Source organism: Mytilus edulis, chromosome 8 (genome assembly GCF_963676685.1).
Source record: "Mytilus edulis chromosome 8, xbMytEdul2.2, whole genome shotgun sequence".
Taxonomy (NCBI): Eukaryota; Metazoa; Mollusca; class Bivalvia; order Mytilida; family Mytilidae; genus Mytilus; species Mytilus edulis.
In genome coordinates, this window is record NC_092351.1 from 64913214 (window position 1) to 64932879 (window position 19666).

General features: G+C 31.2%; 1 protein-coding gene across 2 annotated transcripts in view; it reads left to right on the top strand.

The window, feature by feature from the left end:
- LOC139486084 (uncharacterized) overlaps positions 1-19666 on the top strand; it is a 55964-nt gene that overhangs the window by 12728 nt on the left and 23570 nt on the right. For both annotated transcript variants that reach the window (XM_071270783.1, XM_071270782.1), the window contains exon 2: positions 18044-18215. In XM_071270783.1, coding sequence (XP_071126884.1) covers positions 18044-18215 — 172 coding nt within the window. The remainder of the gene's footprint in view (positions 1-18043; positions 18216-19666) is intronic.

Here is a 19666-nt window from a genome sequence, read left to right on the forward strand (position 1 = left end):
GCCTATATAGAATATCTATTTGGTAGAATCTTCATCCTTTATTCATGTCAGACTGTCTCTTTAAAAATGTTTAAATTAGATCGTACAATTGTTCTGACGAAGATAGTGTAGTCCTGAAAACTCGAAATTGTTCTGACGAAGATATTCATTAATAGTCGAAATAAAAGTACAGTATACAATCGAAAAGATTTCGGGAGAACCCATACATGTACTCACTATGTACATGTTTAGACTGTTTACTGTTTGAATTTCAAATGCTTCAGACATTTTTATATTTGATCGTACAATGAAAACAGTACTACTGTACACACGGGCAATGCACTCTTTGTATTATGTATGCATAGTCCGGGACATATCAATTACATTTGTCTAGAGGTGTTCTTATTATACAGATCACGAACATCAATTCGCAGAATAAAATTGTTTGTCAAGACATTTTATAAATCTTTTGCTATAAGAGTTATTAAATTACCAAGACGCCATATATACAAGTATAACTGAACATTGAAGAGGAAGTGATATCGTTTTTAAGATTTGGTTAATACAATATTCTTCTGGTTACAAAAACATGACGTCACTTGGATTGACGAAATTCAATGTCGGAGTGATATGTAACAAAATCGTTTGTGTCATTTAATTTTATTAATACTTCTAACAAGTATCTTGGTACATAGAATCGGCATCATCAAGGCAGATGAAACGTTACCGTCAGAATTGTATTGCTTGCAAAGATTTTTGTTTAAACTCAAAGAGTTCTCGGGTTAAAATGGGAAAACATCAAAGAGTAAACGCAATGTTACCGGCGGAGTAATATCGCTTATCAAGATTTTTTTTTCGTAATTCTCAAAGAATTACAAAGAACCCACATAACTATATAGATGAAACGTCACTGCTCATGTTAAGCTTATAATTACAACTGATATCAATTTTACCTGTGACATTTTAAATCTGAAGAAGATTTGACGTTCTGTGTTTTCTGATTGAAATTGATATGACAATAAAAAAAAACATAATGCGCAATGATTCATTGATTGACAAGATATTATATGTTTCAGTAAAGGTCAATTCACGTGAAGTCTTTGATGCTGATAAAGTGTCATTTCCAATAAATCAAAGCTTGCACGCACAAACAAAAATTTGCAACTAACAAACAAATGTTAATAAAATTGCGCATTGTTAAAACTAACGAGAAATCAGGTGCACGCTGCTTGAACAGTTTGATAGATATTTTAACAAAGCAGCATTATCAAACGTTAATTGAAAATGAATAGTTCGATGTTTGTTGTAACAATTAATTATTAAGATTGATGTTGACTGGAATGTTCATTTCAACGGTTGCGTGTTGTTAATAAAATTCAATAATCTAGTATTAGCCTTTTCAATTAGACAAGATTAAATTTTGCTGACAAGACCTTATACCGAAGTACTTCACGAAACTAAAAGTTACTCTCAATTAAAATGTAGCCGCCCCAATACAATAAACAGCATCTGCTAGAAACCCATTGAATACGGTGAAGATGAAATATCAACAACATAACGATATTTAAGGAAGATCAATGTAACACCTTTGTGCAAGCAATATTCATGAAAAATTTGACTGCCCACTTAATTTTGCTATCGATCAGTCATAAGTTAAGTTAGAGTAAATAAAGGCAACAGTAGTATACCGATGTTCAAACGCATAAATCCATGGACAAAAAAACAAAATCGGGGTAACAAACTAAAACTGAGGGAAACGCATTAAATATAAGAGGAGAACAACGATACAACACTACAATGTAACACACACAGAAACAGACCAAGCAACAGACAAAATCCCACGAGAATAACAAATATAACATCAAGACTTCTCGTTTTCGATTGTTGCTGTGGAATTTGTTTTCGTCTACATTTGATTTTGCTTAGAATTACGATACATTTGTACTTTGTGTCTTCCAATATATGTTATAGCTGTAGTACGTTTACTACAAGATGTTCCCAGTAACAGAGACAACGGCTATTATATTGGAACAAACGAAACGTAAATTGCAGAGTAATATCATTTGTTAAGATTAAGTTATACACCAGTATGTTTCTAGTTACAATTAAAAGACGAATTCAATAACAGGAAATGCTGTAATTAATACTTAAGTTTATGATTTGATGTTGAAACCTTTAAGGACGCTATCACGAGTTGGTTGAGCTTTATCGAATATATGTTTCAAAATATTTGTTTTGATGGGGTCCGTGTTACTGAACTCTTAAACTTTACACTTTAATACTTGAATGTATTGTTGATTTTTTAAATTTGTTCCCCCATTACATTGTCAGTTAGTTTTCAACTATGAGTTTTAACATCCCTTTTGTAACTTTCGCCTTTCCTTTGATAGGGTAAAGCAGTTTTTCTCAAAGAAAAGGTTGACACAGTAGAACAATTGTGTTTCTGTAATTTGTTGATGTTTGTGTAAATGTATGATTTCACATTGATGGAAAACAGTCAAAACGAAATGTGCAATGTTTTTTTTTAAATTGAATAAAATTATGTGGTTTAGTGTTACTTGCAAAGAATTTATGTTAGGCACGGATTGAGTAGAAATACTATCATTTTCCATCGTTGTATGATATATGTTTGTTTAAAATTTGGATATTTAATGTTTTGAAATACTTGATTTAAATTAAAACAAATTGAGTCACTAGTATTTTGTTGTAAAACAAGTCATGCAAAGATCATTGATAAAATTGTAGTCATTGTTTTTCGTACCTTAATTGCAAGGATATCTCTGAGGGTAGCATTTATTTAAAATTTTATTATCTGGATTCAATTAGACTGAATGTACATAAGAGATGGGATGTCATAAAGTTTAAAATATCAATTAATTGGACAATTTTGTTGTAAAATGCAAACTTTAAGTTGCAAAATTTCAATTTAATGTTTTGTTTGTGATCACAAGAGACACCTATCTCTCAAATAATTATAATGCATGCACACATACAAGTGAGTATAGATAAAATGTTTTGATTAGCAGTAACCCCATAGTAATTAGAATTTTTTGGCTGGATCGGTGGTCTTAGTCCCCGTGAATAACATGAATAAGGTTACATCTTTCCTAGCATCGAGCTGATTAGGAATAACTGGGTTTCATTCAGTATATATGAACGGTATTATCTTAATCATCTAATACAGTATTTTGAATTACTATAGAATCTGGACTGTGTGTGTATTCTCTGGGGTGTTTGTTATTTGTTAGTGTTTTTATTACTTGTTTCAGACACAATCTGACAATTTCATTACAGGATTAATACCGAAGTAAATTACTCGGTTAAAGAAGAAATTAAACTGTTAATTTGTACTGATCGATCCGTATGTAAGATTTGTATTTGCACTTACATAGTGCATTCTTCAAATATAAGAGTTTTCTAAGACGAATAAAAAATAATTGGAAAGCGCTAATAGAACATTATGTACTTTGAAATGTAAACTTATTTCTTTTTATAGAAAGTTGAATAATAACATCAACGGTACCAATTTTCTTGCACCAGATGCGCATTTCGACAATACATGTGGTGATGCTCGTAACCAAAATATTTGAAATCCAAAGCTTATATAAAAGATGAAGAGCTATAATCCAAAAGGTCCAAAAGTATAGCCAAATCCGTGAAAAAAATCAGAGACTTGCAAATTATAAATGAATAAGCATTTTTAGATATCGGTCTGACATTTCTGTTCTTAATGATATATATTTAAGAAATCTTTAGCCTTCATAATAAGAATACATTCTCATAAGAAACATTTTCTATGGATGCAGTATCATCGTCAAAAAGCACTTATAGAATATCAATAGATAGAATCTTCATCCAATATTACTATCAGACTGTCTCTTCAAGAAATGTTAACATTAGATGGTGAGTACAATTGTTCTGACGAAGATAGTGTAGTTGTGAATAGTCGAAAAAAAAAGTACAGTATACCAGTAAAAAGAATACAGTGTCACATACTGTGTCATCAAGTAATAATTTATAATTATTCTCACTAGCTGTATGTGTTTAAGGCTTTTCAGGAATGCATGGCTCTCTCTCTTTCTCTCTCTCTCTCTCTCTCTCTCTCTCTCCACAAAGGAGACATTGTAATCGGTCAGGATTATTCCTTTGTCAAACAATCAAGCTTCTCAACATTGCATCTGTAAAAATACTCGAAATACAAGCTCTCAAATACCTGCTAAGTTAGTGGAAAATAAGTGTTGACTGGTTATGAAGTCTGGATTGGATTTACTGTAAAGATATAAACCCGCCAAAAGTATAAAAATATGAGTAAAAGAATAAAGGATAGAATGATACTGTTGCAATAATTTGGTGCTCAAAATATAAATGATCGAAATTAATAAGCAAAGAACAAAAAGAGAAAGATTGGTTAAAAAAAGAATAAAGAATACCTTCGTTAATGGGTTTGAGGGCATATATTCTACGATTATCGGTTCACGACACATATCGATATGATACTGGTTGACGTGTCACATGTTCAAAATATTGTAAAAAACGTATAACTTCACAAATGTACATTCATAAAAGTTAACGAACAAATATGGAACAATAAAATTCTTGTCATTATACTATTTATCAATCGTGTCAACATGTTTTTTTTTTAAAACCTTCGAAAAAAATATCCATTAAATCGCACAACCATTAAACAAAACACGCAATTTTGTTTGGTTTAATTAATATCATCGATGTTATGAACTTATATTATATATGAATGTTGGATATCAATTTTCCTATTGGTTAACTCATTTGCGATATTTTTACAGCGTTAAATCATATTATGTCTATATTGTTGCTGGACAAAACCAGATTTCAATTTGACTTTTACAGATTTATTAGCCAAGTTCATAGCTTATCAAATCCATGATTACTCAACTTCTTTACAAGAAGGGACGGGACTTGCGTACAAAAAATGGCAAGGCTTAATTGGCAGAAACTAACAATTTATTTATTTATTTAGGATAACTAACACGTAAGCTTTTAAACATATTTGAAATTAAAACAAAATAGAAGCTATTACAACAGTGCTTTCAGTTAAGTTATATAGATAATAACAGTGCATTGACTTGACATATCAACGATATAAGAATGAGGCTTAGAAACGGGGAAATGCGAGGCTCTGCCGAATACTTATATCGTCGATATGTCAAGTCAATGCACTATTACTGTCTTTATACTACAATCAAAAAACATTTTCAATTGTTGTTTAATGTGTTAATTTTATCATTTTATTTAATTATTGGGAAACTTCCCCCTTTTATAAAAAGGTCTCATATCATGCAGGCAGAGAAATAAGCAATAAGATGAAATGTACATTACTTGTTGAATTCGCAATCGATGGTGAACGAATTTGTTTGAAAATTAACTAAATTATCAACAATAAGCATAAAACATAATGATTTATAGTTTGCAGAAGTATTAACAAGTGAAATATTTTTTTTTTATATAAATTGCATACGAAATAAGTTAAAGTCGTTGAAAACAAGAGCAGGTTGAATAGGTCGGATGAATAGATAATTATAATTTCGGCAATATCTATTTAAATATTTATGAGGAAAAGTGATAGCATGTCAGTGACTGTATATGACATAGAAATATATGGTCAACGCATTTTGACTGCTGAAATAGAACGAGTGCAGAAGACGTTACTAAGTTGTAAAACTTGTGTCTGATCCTTTTGTCATTATGAACAATAAAATATGTTTAAATTAAATATAACACAAATAACCCATTCCTTCCCTTAATCGATAGACTATCAAACTCATTGGGGCCTCTAAATATGTGTTATGATCAAAACGAGTCTGTAATCCTGGATTTCGATTAGCACTATTTATGACCAAAACATTATAATGGTATCCAGATATTGAACCCAGTATTTGACGATGTCAACTTTGCCACTTTTTCGTGTGTTATGTAGCCTTCTTAACAAAAGAGTTATACACCAAATGCTGATGTTATATCACTTTTGTAAATCACAATCATCATTATTTCACACAATGGTCTGCCAAGCAGACGTTGAAGAAGTTAATATGGCGTTCTCTATTTCAAAGCGATTAGCGCGAGACACCCACGTGCTAATAATATATATTTATTATTAATATTATCCAATTAACAAATACATCAAATATTGTAAATTTCACATTTTAATATCTCATATGAAAAATCATTTTTATATTTATTTGTAATTATTAAGATTTGTATCGCAATACATGTAATTTATTTTGTAAAGGTTATTACTACATAAATGAGAAACTGAACTTTTCATACTGCTATAATATATTCATGTTTTATTGAGTTACAAATGTAAATTGTATTGGACGATACTGGTTAATTTGAGATAAGGGATGTTTTTAATGTTTACCTTCAACCATTTTCTGCCAATCTAGTGTGGTATTTTACGGTATTTTCTGTTCTTTTACAGTCATTTCCAGTTTTATAGAAACTTGTTTTTGTTAATTTGCATCCGTCAGCTTTGTGTCCACACGGTACTGTTATTTCTTGCTTAAAATGAGACATTTAGACGTGAATATTGTATGAAATATTTCTTCAAAATTATAATTTATACTCATACATTGGTGTTATAACGACAATGCAAAAAGAAAAGTAATTTATCAGATAATAAATCAACTAGCTTACTAAGAATAACGTCATAGGCTTTAATTGAAAATGAAGAATTTAATCAGTTATCTTTACTGTTTAGTATTGTCACTACAAAATGTTACAATAATCTATCATGTTCATCATAAATTTTGTTTAAATGTAAAAACAATGACGTAGATGATAAAACATGGAAACTTGATTAAATTAGTAAATCTATAAATAGATCCTGCACGAATATCTTATCGTATGAACGTTCATTTTAAAAGTGACATATGTTACTATACCAAGGGCCTATAAAATCAACCTATAGTTGTTAAAAGAGGGACGAAAGATACCAAAGGGACAGTCAAACTCATAAATCTAAAACAAACTGACAACGCCATGGCTAAAAATAAAAAAGACAAACAGAAAAACAATAGTACACACGACACAACATAGAAAACTAAAGAATAAACAACACGAACCCCACCAAAAACTAGGGGTGATCTCAGGTGCTCCGGAAGGGTAAGCAGATCCTGCTCCACATGTGGCACCCGTCGTGTTGCTTAAGTGATTACAAATCCGGTAAATAGTCTAATTCGGTAGGTCATATAGAGTAGATCTGTTTCTATATTTCTTCCCCGGGCAATTAAAGAGCTGGCTGATGACATTCATGTCCTATGTTTTTATTTATAAACAGTACACTATGGGGAAAAAACGACAAAAAAGACCAAAAACAGTTTAAAAAAATCAAATTCCTGCTCCTTTGGCGTCATCTCGACCTACTAACGCTCAAACAACATTCAGTACTAAATATTGCGTGCTACGTGTGTGTAAACTCCCTGGTAAAACATTATCCCCCTGATAAAACATCAATGTTCCCCGCAAAAAATCATTCATTACTGATGATTCAAATGAATACCTTCCAGTGCATGCTCTTCTTTTTACATTCTATCAATTTATAACAGAAAAAATAAGTACAACAATTCATTAAAGATGTTAAATGAAAGTAAAGGGAAAATTCAAAGAACAATGGAGAACTCGTTGAAAAAATATCATGACTATCAATTCGCGTATATTTCACGTGTTCCTCGTGCTCTGTTTTCACTGTTTATAAATGTCACCAGCCGGTAAACTTTGCCAAAATACTCGAAAATCAAGAAGCCTGCGACCAACAATTATTACTGAATGATATATTATTTGTCGATGATACGTTTAAGCTTCGTAATAAATGTAAAACAAAAACTTCGATCAGGACTTTAGTTTAATATATATATAGTAAATATGCATACACTGGTTCAATAGTTTTGATAACTTACTAATTACAAGAAACTCGTTTCGTATGTCTTTATCAACTATATAATCTCGTCAATGCATATTAACCATTGTTGATGGTTATAAACAAATTACATACATAAGGATAACTATAATAGGAGACAGCAGCCAGACACTAGAAAAAATATCAAGAAACACAACAAATTCTAAGAATACACACTCTGCGTACACTTGTAACATATCTTGTCGTACATGTATTTGTTTTAAAGTAAATTACCTTCTAAACGTTTTATGTATTTGACTTTTGGTCGAGAATGTACCTGATGCAGAATTTTTGGGGGTTTTGTCACGGTTTGACGTAATATGTATCAAATAAAGATCACATTAACAAAATTGATGTGTTAAACAAACTACCAAACAATTAAAGAGCAGAAAACAGCACAAGACCATCAATGTTTGTTTGTTGTCTCTGTACTTTCTTTTCTTTTTTTCATGTCAAATTAATTTACTAAGGATATTGTAAAACTTCAGATGGCTTTCTTTATAAAAATGTTTATGATATCAGTTCTTAAGAATAATTAGGTAGAAATCTTACATCTACTCCCATTGATTTAATGACTTTCCAACTTGAGAAATGAAAATAAAGTAACACAAAATGTTCATGAAGAAACAAAATTTGTCCCCGCGAATGATAGATCTTGCAACTTGTATATATATTTTTTCACGAATCATAGTTGGCTTCCCAAATATTTGGACGAAAGCATAGTGAAAATTATTGTAGACTTTATAAGGAAGTAAATATCTGTTTTATTGAAGATTGATTAACACTAATGTAGTTCCGCTGCATGTTTTATATGTCTGTTCCATTTCTTCTTAATGTCAGTAACCGAATTACATCAGGGGTTTTATTATGTTTATAGATATTTCTAATGTATTTGTAATTTGTTGTTGATATTTATGTCAGAACTTGTTTGGTATCTGTTTAAAATAGTCACTGTATTTTGTAATGTCGAGCAGCCTTTTTTATAAAACATTAAATCATATATAGTAATATATATACGTTAACTGTTAAATAATGTATGCTGACACTACGGTTCATTCCAATAATTATCTTTTCGTTAGTCTGTTTGATTGGTTGTAGGTGATGTTACCTTATGTCCTTTGTGCGTCTACAATCTACCTCCGCAAATATTCTAATAAAGCGAATCTCCGTATGACTGCTTCGACAGGTGTGTTAAATGATAAAATTGATATACTTCTTTTAGCGGGGTTGGATAAAGTTCATAGGAAAAAGACGTTCGACAACCAGGAAGTATAACGGTGTCCTTTCAAAGATGCAGGAACCCAGTTAGAACATACAATATTTTGAATGTGAAAACAACACGTTATAAATTCGAAGCGCCTTTCTAGATTTACCTTCACATGGAATGCTAAAGTCGGTTGAGAAACTACATGAAAACAGTGTCAAATGTATCAATAGTATTACGTGTCAATGAACCATGACTGAAGGTACATGACTTAACAATCTCCATGAACATGAGATGTGCCAATGCTAATTCAACTGCAAACCAAATCCCATTGACTTAGAATAAGTAGTTACCTTTAAACAAACATAAACACAAACTAGTACATGTCAGCTATTCAAACTTTAAAAGTCAATAAACCAAGGTCAGGGTAAAATAATATCCATGGGAATGAGATGTGCCAATGCTTATACAACTTCATACAAAATATCATTGAACTTACCACTAGTGGTTCCCCATAAACCATAAACCAATCTTACCAAAAATTAATACATGGAAAAGAAAGCAAAAGTTTCAAAGTTAATTTACCATGACTGAGGGGGCGGGGTCAAACAATTTCCATGGAAATGAGATGTGTCAATGCTTATGCAACTGCATACTAGTTAGCATTAACTTACCACCAGGGGTTCCTCATAAACTGACCTAATCTAAAACTAATACATGAAAACTAAGCAATCTTTCAAAGTCAATAAACCAAGGTCGGGGTAAAATAATCTCCATGATAATGAGATATGACTTATACAACTGCATACCAACTATCTTTGACTTAACACTAGTGGTTCACCATAAACAAGACTTATACAGCTAATCACAAACTAATACATTGTTGACGCCGCTGCCGTCGCCGTCGCCGCCGACGCCGGAAACAACATATATATGTCTCGCTTTTCGACTCCATCAAGCGAGACAAAAATCTGGAATGTATACATGAAGTGTATTAAAAAGATCGTCTTGTAAAGCTGCGGTTCTATGATATGTACATATCAAAATAATCATATAAAAGAATTTTACAGGAAATTTGAAATTTTAAAGAAATGTCTTAGATTAGATAAAGTTTATCTCCTGAGACGACGAAGATTCCCTAGAATGAAATTCAAATGCCGATTTGTATTCAAAAGGTTGTTAACATCATTCATAGGGATAAAAAAGCGAAATTCAATTGGCAATATCTTGAACATTTCATTATAAAGGTAGGAACAATTTGATAAAGACTTGAAATGAAACCATTATATTATAAATTCGAACTTTATTTCCGCCGCTATGACACTGCGAGTTAAAATCTGTATTTCTCATCGAATCGTAGAATGTTTAACTTTTCAAATTCATACCTTTCTTAAACATTACTTTTGTCAGGCAATGCATTCTGATACCAGCAAGTTTACATCCTGTATACATATCTTGAATTTTGATTGGTTGATAGCTATACAATTGATAAAAGGAAATACGAATGCAAAAGAGACAAATATATGCCGGAGTCAAAATAGCATAGAAGTTACAAAACAATAGGTCACTGTACGGCCTTCTACAATGACAAATATACAGGATACATATACAGCTATAACCCATATTGAACAAACAAAAACCCAATTCAATCGACAAGAAAAACATTTTGAGCCTGATATGTTTAACACAATTCACGAAAACTATATATAATATACAGTAACTCCGATTTACAGGCTCCATACTTGGAACTGACACAGTCAGTAATGTTGTAGGTTTATTTAGTTTGCTGGAGCCAATCCTTACCTTCGTCCCCAAAACCTTAAAAGTTATGTAAAAGTAAGTACAATCTAGAGAATTCAATTGAAAAGGGCTAGAGTATTTATCAGATGATTTTGGTTCGTACCATATAAGTTTATTTATTAATTACAACATATAGTAGTAGTAACATGTAATTTGTATTAGTAAAACAATAATAGATACCATTTTTTATTAATCAACAGTTATCACTTCAATATCTTCAATATCCCCCCTTTTGGTAAAATAGATTCAGTATTGCCTTTCATTCAATATCAAGTACACTTACGATAATTAGCTTTATGTTTTGTTTAGTTCGTAGCGAAGCTCTTTAGAGCTATTATTCAGTAGTATACATTCACAAACATCAAAGATTCGCAGAATAATATTTGTGCATCACACATTTTTTTTATAAAACGTGTTACTATAAGAGTTATGTTACGGAGAACTTAATGTCGTTTTCAAGATTGAATTTATACAACATTCCTTTTTTTACATAATAATATAATATCGTTTTTCATTTAATTTTATTATACTTTTAAGCATTGTATGGTTACATGGAATCGGCTTCAAAAGGACTGACGAAACGTTACCATCCGAGTCATATCGTTTGCCTATATTTTATTGTAATTCAACTTCAAAGAGTCTTATGGTTTCAATGCACCGGAATCAAGCGGTAGCCACAACATCACTTGCGGAGGAATATCGTTTTTTTAAGATTTTATTTTTGTTAAATCTAAAAAGTTCTCTGATTACAATAAATCAGAAACAATGAGAAAAACAAAGTTATCGGCTGTGTAATATCGCATAACAAAATTCTATTTTCGGTATACTCCGGGTGCGGGAATTTGTCGCTGAATTGAAGACCTCTTAGTGACCTTCTGCTGTTGTCTGTGTGGTATGGTCGGGTTGTTGTCTTTTTGACACATTCCCCATTTTCATTCTCAATTTTATTTAAGAATCCTTTATTTACAAAGAAACCACATTACAAGTATTGATGAAATGGCACTGTTCATTTTAAGCTGGTACTGTATTCTAAGTCAAAGTCAAAATAATTGGAAAGCGATAATAAAACCCATATTTCTGAGAAATGTAAGCATATTGATTTTTACATGAAGTCTTGACATTTCTGTTTTTGATTATATTTATCTTAGAAATCTTTGACCTTTATAATTCAATTATTGCGATCCTACACCTAAGAAACGGATGCAATGTCTTCGTCAATAAATCACTTGTAGGATACTAATTCAGCAGAATCTTCATCCGATATTACTCTCATACTGTCCCTTTAACAATGTTTAAATTTTATCGTAAGTACAATTGAACTGACGAAGATAGTCAGCAATGGGCACAATTGAAGTACAGAATACAAGCTTAAAGAATACGATTTGTCCTACTGATGTAGCATGTTACAAGTAATAATCATTTCCACTATCATCTGTGTTTGAGATATTTTATAACGCATCTTTTATTGCTTGGTCAAACAATCAGGTTCCTCATCTCGATTGATCTGGCATTGCATCTATAAAAACAAAACTTGAAATACAAGCACTTCAGAACTCGGTAAGAGATGGAACATAAAAGCGTTATGAAGAACTTGTTATGGGGTCTGGATTTGGCTGACAGTCAAAATAAAAACGCGCCATTAGTATAGAAAAATGGGTAGAGAAAATAAAGGATAGAATGATACCATTGTAATAATGGGGTGTTAATAATATAAACAATAGAGAACAATCGGCAGAATTGCTAACGATGGGAGAAATAAATTGTAAAAAGTTAATAAAGAATACCCTCGTTAAAGGGTCAAATGGCATATATTTTACGATCATCAGTTCACGATACATATCGTTAATTAAGGGTGGACGTGTTACTTGTTACATTAACATTAACATTTTTTTACTTTTTTCTTCTTACGAAAATGAATGGCATGTGTACGGAATATTTAATAGAAAGCATACGTGTTACATCAAATAGACGATGAAAATTAATGAACTAAAGATCGAACATTAAGACTGTAGTCACTATACTATTTTGCCAATCGTGTCAACATGTTTTGCCTTCGAACAAATTATCAATTTAATCGCAAAACTAATATACAAAACACGTAATTTTGTCAGGTTTAATTAATATCATCGAGATTCTGAACTTATTTTTTATATGAATGTTAGGTATGATTTTGCTATTGGTAAGATCAAAAAACATGCTTTAATTTGATTTTTAAATAATTTATCGACCAAACTCCTAGCTTATCTACTCCGTTACCCAAAATCTTTACAAGACGGGACTGGACTTGCGTACTTGTGAAATTGGTAGACACTGACAATTTATTTAGGATAAGTTAACATCAATCCCTAATTTTATCTATATTATATTCCTATATCGCCAATGGCCATATGATCGTTTATGCACGCTTTAAACTAAGTTCAAATTATCAATTAAAAATAATACCATACAAGAAATTATTTGTAGGAATTTTCATCAACGACAAATGCAATCATTGGCAAAAAATGTCATGTCAATGTTATTCATATAAATAAAGGCAACAGTAGACTACCGCTGTTCGAAATTCACAAATCGATTGAGAAAAGAACAAATCCGGGTTACAAACTAAAACTGTGGAAAACGCATCAAATATAAGGGGAAGACTACGACACAACAGAATTACAACATTAAAGTAAAACACAAACACAAATTACAATATAACAATGGCTATTTTCCTGACCTGGAAAAGGACATTTTAAGAAAAAAATGGTGTGTTGAGCACGTATAACACGTATAAAATGTCTAATCCATTCCCTTCCCGTGATCAATTAACTCTCCAACTCACTCGGACGCTGAACAATCAATATTACTATAAAATTGAGTCGGGATATTGGTAATAGGCATACAAATTATGAATCCAGTTATTATGTGACGATATTTACATTTCTAGGCCTTCATGTGTTATGTAGCCATCTTAATTGCAGCGTTATACAACAAATGATTTGACTATTTAACTATTGTTTTTCAAAATGATCTGAAAAGCGAACATTGAAGCAGTTCATAAAGGTTATTACTATATAAATAATAAACTGAGCTTTAGTCGTTGTTTTAATTTGTTTATCTTACCTATGAAAATTTTATTGTAACATATTGGTTAAATTGGTTAAAATAAAGCATGTTTTTATTGCTTATCATTAAGATATTCTTCTGCCTATCTTTTGTATTATTAAGGTCATTTCCAATTTACCGGGAATTCACGTTCTTTAATGTCATTTCAAATATAAATGTGTTCATTGCCCCGAGCATTTGAAAAAAAAACCTAAAAAAGACATTAATGACAAATTCTTATGCATGTACGTACTATCACACCACCCACCTCGTTGATTACACGATATGATTATATTTCGTGACTATAAAATATAACAATTAAATTTGGAGCATACATGGTATTGTCAATGCACGGAAACTTTATGGAATAGTGATGTGTTGTACTGCTTCTCTACTTACCAAATGCAAGCATAATGATAGAAAAAGAGAGATGTTTTAACCTTCCAATTTTATGTATTTTGGCTTACCGAAGTCACGAGGCTGCAATTCAGTTGTTGTCAGAAGCTGGTTGCCATTATAATGATTTCGTTTTGTTAATTTATTTTTTCAAAACGAATTTGTTTTTATCGTTTTAATAGTTTTAGATGCTGTAGTGTCCGGGCAATTTATAGCGGATAACAGACTATTTTTAAAGTATGTGTTTTTTTTTCTCTTCTGAAGGCTATACATGTAAAACATGTTTGCGATTTCTCTGCCATATAACTGTTAAAAATGGCTATGTTATCTGATTTGAACCAAAATATCATGCGGTTTTCTTGAAAACAACAGAAATAATGTCATAACTTTAAACTGCTACCGACTTTCCATTAATTATACTCCGTAAGCCTTGTGTCTACATGCTATTGTTATTTCGTACTCCAAAGGCGACATTTAGGCGTGAATATTGAATACAAAATTTAAAAAAAAAGCGCTGAACTCATAAATTGATATGATAATGACAACGCAAAAATTAAAGTATAACGTCAGACAATAAATCAACAAAGATTACCAAGTATGACGTCATCAGCTATAATAGAAAAGGAAGAATGTAATAAATTATCTTTACTGATTAATATTGTCAACTAAAATTATCACTATGCTTTATCCTTTTCATCATCAATAGTGTAATAATGTAAAACAAAAAAATAACGTAAAGTTGAAAGGAACATTGAAAACGGATTCATTACCGTAACGAATATTCATAAACAGTTCCTGCACGAATATATTATTGTTTAAAGTGTTGGTTTTTTTTCCAGAATGAAATCAGATTTTACTGAATTTATGTTTCTACTCTTCATTGATCATTCGTTTTTTGTCACATTTATATATACTACATATATAATACCTAGAACAATGTTGGAATAGATCTATTTTCATTCTTTATTCCCTCCTTGAGCGAATAGAGAGATGTAAGTGTAAGCAACCAGGTAAAACATCGAGTGTATTGGTAAAAGGTCACACATTACTATTGATTTATATAAATCCTCTAACAGGTATACCAGGAAATCAAGATCACGAACACTTAAAGAAAACAATTCTCCCTTTTAAAAGAAGGGCTAAATATATCAGAGGGACGTTCAAATTCATAGGTCCAAAATGAACGCGATGGCTACAAAATAACAGATACTACATTACGGATTTATATATGTTTAAGCATTTATCAATGTCAAGGTAATTATTGCATTCCCAAATGAATTAAAACTAAATATACAAAATGAAATTACAACAGAAAAACAGTCAACATAAAACACAAAACATTGGATTTACAAATTGAATAAAAATAGATATTTAACACCGAAAATACCTTTGTTGAATAAGCTTTGTTTATGTCGTTTTACCGTGATGGTATCGTCATTTTTTTCTGAGACAAATGTTTTCTGGTTGTTCGTTATGGTCTTTTGTTTTTGTTCCCTTGTATTTTGATACATGTATAACATATATAAAAGATATACGAAAATGAGCAAGTCTACAGCACAACCTAAGATATATTTTTGTTAGGTTTCAGATCACCCTCCTGTCCTCTTCATAAGCAGTATTGTCACGGCGTGTTTAACATACATAATTTCAATTTTGAATTTTTCTAGAACCTTAAATGACTATCATTTCAAATCTTAGTATTGAGTGACAGTATATAGAGTTAATTAAAATGGATAACAAGAGTGTGTTATTGCCTGTCTGACAGTATTCAGAAAGACTAATCAGCAGAGTCTGATCCGTGTTACGACAATGAATAATTTTAAAGCTATCGACAGCAAAACATTTCATTATAGACATTATTGTCAAAATATTTGTGGTTTAATATTTCATAATGATGAATTAAGTTAGAATTATACGTTTGAATTGGGATTAGATTTGATTAAAAAAAAACCAAGAGTAGTCAATCCATGCCATGTAGAAAAAAGCCACTATAAATGACGATTGCGTACAATCAACTGGACAACATTTAGTCCTTAGCTGATTACTAATTCACTTCATTGTTCGGTTCACTAGCAAGATCGGAATATTTATACAATACAGCTTAACATTGTTTTCACCTTGCGTACAAATTTGATTAATCTTATTATATATGCACATACATTGTCTTTAAACATATTTTACTACGATGGGACATCGATAAAATTAGATGGTATGCCAAAGAAATAGAATATAATGCAAAAGATAGTTGAAGGTCATCGAACGATCTTCTTCAATAAACGAATGCAATCAATAATAGCATGTTTTCTTTTTAACCTGATTTGCTAATTCGGGGGATTTAAAATCAATGTACCGTAATCTTTCAGATTTAAGCTTATACTAAGACTCTTATTGAAGCAATAATAGTGATTGATTTCTCATCAGTAACAATTTTGTTCATTACGTCATATCAATATATCGGTCATTTGTATCCGAGAAAACAAACGCAATAAATAGTTCAAGGAAACATCTCGAGACTATTTACCTTGAAATGTATTACTAATTTTAATCGAAGTAAGACGCAAAACAAAGGGATGCTTAAAAATCATTAGTCGAATAAAGTTAATATTCTCGTTTAAAGAAATAAGAAATATTTCAAGACGACATGACAAATAGATACTCAAGAAATATACAGGTAAAATGTTCCAATTCCATCAGCAGGCAGGTCTGGAACTAGTTACTCCAATGTCTACTTAGAAACGGTTGAAAACAACGAAATTGCCTCCGTTGAAATCTGCTTATAAAGTTAACTACATGAACATGTTCTAACCGACACGGGCAAATTAAACAATTTGTTGAAATCGTATATGATGACAAACGTAGGTAGTATACGGAAATGCGAGCTAGGATTTATTGACACTGACGGAAAACCTATTGTGTCAATTGAAACCATATAATCATACAATGCATTATATTTGCATTGTTTATTAATCATATGAAGTTGTGAAGGAAGGTCATTCCACCTTTGCTGACATGATCACGTTGGTTGATAGACTGATGTCCCGAACTCTAGCGACAAATATTTTACACTGATTCATTGAATGGATAACGTCCATTGAAAAACATTTCACATTGATTGAATGTTTGTTTTACCTCTAGTGACAATTTCATTACTCTGTCATATCCTTCTTAGAGTGCACGCGATCACTTCTCTTCCTCTGTTTGTAAATTCAAAATTGATTTTCGAGTTTTAAACATGTGTTACTTCTGTTTTGCTTGTATTTATAACATCAGCTTTTATTTTGAATAATTATGCAAACTTAATATTAGGATATGACATAACATAGCACTGATAATAATAATTATTATAGCATAAATCATAATTACTATACTTTAAAATAAAATTGAGAATGAAAATGGGAAATGTGCCAAAGAGACAACAACCCGACCATAGAAAAAAACAACAGCAGAAGGTCACCAACGGGTCTTCAATGTAGCGAGAAATTCCCGCACCCGGAGTCGTCCTTCAACTGGCCCCTAAACAAATATATACTAGTTCAGTGATAATGTCCATTTCAACTTTGATCTTTACTATATAATAATTTATCGAAATAACATTTTTATCATTGTTTCTCTGTGGTCAACCCATTAGTTACTTTTGATAATTTCAGCATAGTATAGTGAGCGAAAAACCTTCAAACTATGGTAGTGTTGTGTTATGGAAAGACACGTCAGAACCTGATTTTTCTTTTAACCTAATGAGTAATTTGTGCGAGGCCATGTTGGAGGCAGACGGAACATGTGATTTCATACAACGTGCCTTTTTAATTGTGTGTGGTACATGTAAGTATACACAATATACATAAAAATTAACACATCAAAGGTATCATAATAGTGTGTGGTACATGTAAGTTTACCCAGTATACATTATAATTAGCACATTAAATGGATAACTATCGATGACAGGTTTGTTAATATATCATTCATAACGTTTAGATATAATGTGCACTTTTTGTGCTGACATGAATTATCATTGATATGGTTATATTTATAAATTAACTGCTTACAAAAATTTGATTTTTTGAAAAACTAAGGCTTTTCTACCTCAGGCATAGATTACCTTAGCTGTATTTGGCATAACTTTTAGGATTTTTGGTCCTTAATGCTCTTCAATTTCGTACTTTATTTGGCCTTTTTAACTTTTTTGGATTCGAGCGTCACTGATGAGTTTTTTGTAGACAAAACGCGCGTCTGGCGTATATACAAAATTTATTCCTGGTATCTATGATGAGTTTATTGATATCATACCTATTTCATTAGAACGACATATTGAAAATGAAATTCGAAATGCAGAATACCTTAGTCCAAAAACAAAAGATTCATTCATGAAACAGAAATATAAAAAGGTTCACGGAAAACAAGATAACAAAAAAAAATATAATTTCGAAAATTTAACTAGCATCTTTTTCAACAAGATTTTCTTAAACATGTTAAACTAAAATTATCATTTGTACATGAAAGAAAGACAAGCTTCTAACTGCTCTGCATTCAGTCATTGTTGCATTGTCCACAATTATTAAATTATCAATAATAAATACAGGTATCAGAACAGATTCCAAAAAGGGAGACAGGTCCTTGATTACATAGTCCAACTAATTTATCACTAGCCGGTTGACAAAGATATTGTGAGTTCGAACCCTTCTAGAAGTAAATGTGATTGGCGTGCTTCGGCTGGACACTACACACAAATAAAGCCTAATGCTACAAAATATTCAATATAGCTAAAAGTGGCTTTGATCACTAATCGATCATTTTATTGATAAATAGGAGAGGCATGACCTTTGTAAAGTTCAATCGCCATGTTATTATGAAAATCAAAACTATGTTGTGATTACATCAAAGACGATAGCATTCAAAATTACTGAATGAAATCAAAATTGTTCGGCCTAAAAAGGTTTCTTGCTGTTTCAAAATTAAATGGCAATACTTGTTGATGTGTCATATCAAAATTTGGTATTTGGACGTTCATCATTATATCAAAATACCATATTTTGCTACGTATCAGAAGGGTTATTATTGACTTTCTTAAAATGACCGCCTACAACATGTCGCCAATTCTTGTATATGTTATTTATCGATTTAGTTCTGCTAATTTGCTTGGTTCCAGGAAATTAGACAAACAAGAAAATCAAAAACACTTAAGTTCTTCGAAGAAATATGCATTTTCTTTATACATTGTATCTTTATATTTTGTATTGAACTGTCTTGTTGTGTGCTCGTTTATAATTTCTTAT